Consider the following 6,345-nt stretch of genomic DNA (forward strand, 5'->3'; position numbering starts at 1 on the left):
CATCCGGGCTGGGCTTTCAGGTAATCTTTCTGCTCCATGGGGAACACAGAAGGCTGAACCTGTCATCTACGACCCCTGACCTTTGCCCCACCACTTTGGAAGCCAAAGTCCTTGCCCATAACACCACAGTGAAAAAACCCGGTTCTCTTGAGGTGTCCAAGTTACAGGATGATGCAAAACCACCGGGGTGACGAGGAGTTATTAGCCAGCAAAGGGTGGTGGTTTCCTCCCAGAACTGGGCTGATGAAGGGACAGAGCATCGTTCTGGGCCCGGCCCTCAGAGTCACGTTTTTGTCTCTCAGCTTCCCTGGAGCTGCTGTGGCAGGTATGCCCCTTCCCCCAACACACACACACACTAAGGGTGACAATGACCAGAGTCCATTTAAGTCTGCCTTCTTCATTTATTTTTTTATTTGCAGGAGGAGTTGAAACAAATTTTAAGGGTGTTTTCATTTTCCCCCCTAAACATGAATCATTCAAGTAAAACCAACTTAACTATAGAAATGTAGCAAAGTAAGGGGAAAGAAGCACAACAACCCAAGAGGCAAAGGTTGGGGGTGGGGGGAAGAGGTGGGTGCAGTCCGCATATAACATATGCATAAATGCCATATGATTCACCTGCTCAGGACCGCCTCCCCAGAAGGCAAGCACAAGGACCCATTTTAAGAGGATGTTTTCCCCCCAAACATCCAAGAATGTTTCAACTTAAAGCTTAAGGTTAAAAAAAAAAAAAGAAAAAAAGGAAAAAAACCAAACCCCCACAAACCACCCAGCCATAACCACCTTCCTTAATCGATCATAGGAGTTTTTCATTTTATAAAAAGATTAATAAAAAATATTGAAAAAATTATTTTCTCATCTTATATTTGTAAAGATAATAGAATTCAGAAGTTTCTTAGAAAACAGACCAGAAACTGCCGTCCAGTTTCCACCCCTGTTGCTGAGAGGGTCAGCAGGACTACAAAGTTTGGGATACTGGAGCTGCTGGTGGAGAATGGGATGCCCAGCCCAGAAGAAATCAGAAAATATTGGGGTGTGAGGGGGACGTGGGGTGTGGTTAGCAGCACACCATGGGATACATGGCTGTGCAGAAAAGGGGAACACAAGGTGATCAGAAAGGCCTTGAACTCCTCCTCGACATACAAAACCGATTTTTACAAAGATCCAAGCAGTTTGGTCCCAAACTGAGGTGAACACTTCAATGTTTATTCACATGCTTTGTTTTCTCTTTGAAGAAGCAAAGTTGCCAAATTAAATCTTTCTGCTATGGTTACTACATATGCCTAAAAAAAAAAAAAGAAAGAAAAAAAAAAAGGAAGAAGAAGGGCTTTTAAAATCAGGATAGGGGAGAAGAGATTGAAAATCAAATTAGTCCTCTTAGCTCCAAATGAAATTAAGAACAAAACTGTTGGTTTCTAATAGGGAACAAACCAAAATCCAGGTATCGCTCTCCCCTCCCTACCCCAGCCCCCACCCCGCACACCAACAACAAATGAGAAACACAGCTAAAGCCCAATGCATTGTGTTCTGCTCCAGAGCTGGGCCCAACCCCCAGGCCCCTCGGCCGGTCGCCTGTCCAGTGGGACGGGGCGGGGCGCCAGGGATGCTCGGCGGTGGTGGGATTCTGCGTGGCTGGGGGGTTGGGGGGGAAGGGTGGGATTTTCGCAATCTTGAGTCTTCCGTTTCGCTCCTCACCAGCCGTCTTCCCAGCGCCCTCTCTTCCCTGGGCAGGAGCTCCCGCCAGAGCGGCCCCTACTCAGTTGCGGGCTGTAAATTGTCCTTCTCTTCTCGGTTCTCTGTCCCACTCTCGTCGTCTTCAATCTCCCCTTCCTCCCCACTGAACTTGTCGTGGGCCCATTTGGGGCTGGTGCTGGATTTCCGGAACATGAACCGGCCTCGACCCCGGGGGAAGGCTCCTCGGCCCCGGCCCCGGCTCACCCACTTCTCACTGCCTTCACCTTCACGGTCGTCGTGCTGAGGAAGGAAAACCGCCATCAGTGCCGGAGTGGACAAGCATGGCCAGAGCCCTCTTCGCACCCACAGGTGACTCTCAAACCCACTGTGCCTCACCCCACCTTCTGTTCCTTTTCTGTCTTCATCCCTGGCCCCTACTCCAAAAACGCTACTGACTCAGATCCAAGAGAATCTTCCACTGTGTGCCTTAGGAATTCTAAGGCAGTAGCCAGGGCATTTTAATAATGATGATAAAACTCACTGAGCACTGGAAGACCTTCACAGGCACGATCTCCTTTAATCCTCACATCTACCCTCCTATCATTGTCCCCCTCCACCATGCAAATGTGGAAATAGGCTTGGGAACTTTAGGTGACTCCATGTTATTTACAACACCATCTCTCAAAGGACAGGTCTGAGAAAGCCAACCGCACCACAACATGAAACTGTGTCTGATCTGGGACATCAGGCAGCTACCAGAGGAAGTGACACCCAATACCTTGCTGGGATGTCCGCTTTGGCCGGACCTCCCCACCCGCAGCCTACAGCAGGCAGCGAGAACAAGGGCAAATGACCTGGTCATGGTCTCAGACCTGTAAGTGGCAAAGGCAGGCCCAGAACGCAGCCGCCCATCTTCAACCTCCCCCCTTAATTTCATGCAAAGAGGCAGTGTGGCCGAGCAGTGAAAAAAATGCCTGCATCTCAATCCTGCTCTGATGATCTCATGAGAGAGGAGGCTCCCATAAAAGAATGAACGAGAAAGCATTTTGAAAACTAGACGTTATCATCTTAGGAGTCCCATGGCTTCAAAAACTCTACACCATCACAAGCAGGACGTCAGGCTCCAGGGGTCAACTAAGGGCCAGTGCTTGTTCAACAGCCTAAATGCAGGAGGCCGGCAACGCTCCTGCAGGCGGCAGAGACGGACTCTAGACAGACTTTAATCCTTCCCCCACAGCAGCGCCGCTCCAGCACGGATCCTGGGCCACACCAACTCCTCCCCAGAAGGTCCAAGGGTCCCCTAGGAGTCTCAACTCGGCTCCTGGCAGCCCCAGAAAAGTGAAAGCGGCTGTACACAGCCATCTACAAAACAGGCTTCCTGGCTGTGCAGCTGACAATACACACCAACACCGGCCCTTCTCGGGGGTGAGGAGGCTTCGGTTACAACACCCAGAGGCACACGTGCTTGGACCTGGGCCCGCCGGTGATAGAGCAAGTGACCAGCAACTTAGATGAGTGGAGCCCAGTGACATTTCATTCTGGAGACAGCTCCCTCCCTCGAAGAGGCCCTGTGCTGTCTTTTCTATCTCGCACAAGGGAGTGAGAGTGGAACTGCAGACTTAGGAGAGGGTTATGACTCCATCCCTGAATAAAGGCTGGAGGGAGGCCGAGGTTGGCTTAGCAATTAAAAAACTCACAAAACAGGGGCGCCTGGGTGGCTCAGCTGGTTCAGCACCTGACTCCAGTCAGGTCATCATCTCACAGTTCGTGGGTTTGAGGCCTGTGTCGGGCTCTATGCTGGCTGTGCAGAACTTGCTTGTGATTCTCTGCGCCCCTTCCCTCCACACTCACTCTCTCTCAAAATAAATCAATAAGCTTAAAAAACAAAACAAAAGCTCACAGACTAAAAAGGCCAGAGCATGCCTTCCTGTTTATACTAGAATCCATAAACCTCTTAGACGAAAGACATTTCTGAGGCCAGGACCAGCTCTCAAGAGAATACCCACCTTCCTGGCACGGTGCTGTCCCCAAGTGCACACGCCCAGTGCGGCATGCCTGCACACGAATTTAATCGCAGTTCTGGACACACCAATCAAGGCCTCGGTATCGGCTACTGTGTGTCCCAAAGGCCCTCCGGCCCTTCCCGGTTACCCCAGACACATACCAGGTAATACTTCTTGCTTTTGGGCGTGTACTCGGGGTCCCACTCCTCCTCACGTGTTCTCTTTTGAAAATCGTTGTTGCTATTGTTGTTGTTGTTACCAGAGTAGTTGCCTCTGCCCCAGCCTCTCCCTCTGGCTCGAAATTGCTGTGGCATAAGTGGGGGAAAGGAACAAAGGGCTCTGTCAGGAATGGAGAAAACCAACTCCCTGCCTTCGGTTCAAATCCGTTTCTGGTGCAGAACAGACCAGTGTCCTCTGGTCCATCTGCTGCTCAGCGGGCCCTAGCTCGTCTGGAGCCCATACAAAGGACCACACGGCACCAGGCCCACCCTAGAGACGCAGCAGGAGTCAGGGTAAGAGAGGGAAATTACGCCAGAAGCCCCAAGAGGCTTTCTAGTACATGATTACAAACAGAAACATAATTAAAAGAGAAAGCTTGAGGAAGAGGGGGTCACAGGTTCTGGGATATACAGACTGGATTACTTGTATCCAGGACAAAACTAGGACTTGGATAAACAAGAGAAGATGGGGGGCAGGGTCTTACAAAGGTCCCTCGAGCTCGGCCTCCTCTTTCACTTGGACCCACGAAGTCTTTGGTCCCCAGTCTGGACTTGTCAAAGCCTGTGGTGCTCTCTTCCCTCTCCTCCGTCTCTTCAGTGTACTCCTCCGCTTTGTAGGAGTGGGAGGACTGGGAGGAAGAGGAGGATGACCTGGACCGGTCTCGTGCTCTCCGGTGCTTCCTAGGAAAACAGAAGAGCCAGGGATTTAAATCACCAAGCTCGAGGGTGCCACCCTTGACTGGGGCCTGACTGAGAAGCAGCACAAAGCAATCAGGAACACAGACGTGATGAAAACACTGAAGACCCTGAATAACCTCAAAACCCCCAACTCACCCCCCAGGGCACCTAGGAGCGCTCCTCTCAGTTCTGTGTGTCATGTTCAGTGACATGTCCAAGTCTTAGCCTGTGATGAACATGGGACACACAGAGAAAGAGGAACAGAACACGGTCCATGGCCCCGTACAATGTTTGCATGAACTAGAAAGCAAACACTGTGTCTGGAACTGGGACAGAGTCTTAATATATTACCATTTGTTTTGTGCTTTACTTACTTTATTTCTCATAGGACGAACACTACCAGCCTAAGTTAGGCCTGTTGTAAAGGCTGAACAAACAAGATGCCTCAACACTTTACAAAGACATAGCAGGTAAGCAGGAAGTGGCAACTGTGATTATTCAGTGTTATTTCTCACACTTTATGGACAAGAGATTCAGGGTGACAGAGCTGAGCAGAATCGGGGTTCAAACCCAGCTCTAATTACTCCACTACCCCACATACCACCTCTCACTGAGCTCAAACACGTGGAGTTATTAAGCACAGGATCTGGAAAAACTCTCCCCAGAGTCACTTCCCTCCTGTCCCTTCATCTGAGAAATTACAGACCTGGGCAAATGAGATTCCTACAACGAGTCACCGTCTGCGCACCAGAAGTCGGTGCCAGCCCCGCCACGTGCTGGCGGGGGTTACTGGCTGCCCCTGAGAGGGCAGGCAAGCCAGGCTCCCAGGGGTCGAGGACCCTTACAGGGACAGGCCAGCCACGTGCCAGTAGCCTACTGCTGTCCTCCTGTCCCTCATCCTCCTCCGTTACGCGAGGCGCCCTGCTCCCCCTCCCACCACACTCCTCGCCATCTGAGGGCTCTAAATCCTAGCGCCTTTTCTAGCATTTACTCGTAAATAGGGGAAATCTAAGTTACTGTCGTAGACATCCGTGCTATTTTAAAAGGTTTTAAAAACAAGACTCCTGAAGGCCTCAGACTGGAGTCCCAGCACCACTTTTATTACTTGTGTGACTCTGGGTAAAGTTCTTCTTCCATTCTTCTTGCCCCAATCACAAAACACTAGGGTTTCAGTGTCACACAGCAAGTCAGAGGAAGAGGCGGAGCTCCAGGGAAAGGCAGCAGGGTCGATAATCCAGACCCCACCCTGAAAGGTTTAGGGGCTCTGCGTCCTCTGCACCAGCAGCGGCGGGGAGCCTGCGGTGCCACTCCGTCCACTCCCTGCTGAGGGTGATCACGTCCCTCTGTCAGGGCGCAGCCCTGAAAGTGCCAGGGCTCCCGACACACAAGTAACACAGGGGAGGGGAGAAAAAGTGGAACAGAAGATCGGAGTTTGAGGTCAGCTGATAATGATGTCATTTCAGAAAAATCATGATGAGCTCAGCTTATCTTTCCAATGAACAAAATGGGTACCACACGTACTGTCCAGCTTATCTTGAAGGATTGTTATCAGAAAATGGATAACGAAAACGCTTGCCGGTCAAAGTTCAGAAACAGCAAAAGTGTAGGGCTTCGACTCTCCTACGTTTAATGAGACATGATTGAAAAGTCATGGAACTTTTACAGACGTAAATAGAAATGACAAGACCTCGGCATGAATGCTGCCCTATGAAGTTCAACAACGCTACCTTTGTTTAAACAATCTTTGGAACACCTTACTTGGAAGGGTCTGT

General features: G+C 50.5%; 1 protein-coding gene across 2 annotated transcripts in view; it reads right to left on the minus strand.

Annotated features, from left to right (window-relative positions):
• Nucleotides 1-381: 381 nt before the first annotated feature.
• Nucleotides 382-6,345, minus strand: part of THRAP3 (thyroid hormone receptor associated protein 3) — a 72,256-nt gene continuing 66,292 nt past the window's right edge. For both annotated transcript variants that reach the window (XM_029946290.1, XM_029946291.1), the window contains 3 exons: nt 4,381-4,576; nt 3,839-3,982; nt 382-1,974 (listed from right to left, as the gene is read on the minus strand). In XM_029946290.1, coding sequence (XP_029802150.1) covers nt 1,753-1,974; nt 3,839-3,982; nt 4,381-4,576 — 562 coding nt within the window. In that variant the 3' untranslated portion in view covers nt 382-1,752. The remainder of the gene's footprint in view (nt 1,975-3,838; nt 3,983-4,380; nt 4,577-6,345) is intronic.

This window comes from Suricata suricatta, chromosome 8 (genome assembly GCF_006229205.1).
Source record: "Suricata suricatta isolate VVHF042 chromosome 8, meerkat_22Aug2017_6uvM2_HiC, whole genome shotgun sequence".
Lineage (NCBI taxonomy): Eukaryota > Metazoa > Chordata > Mammalia > Carnivora > Herpestidae > Suricata > Suricata suricatta.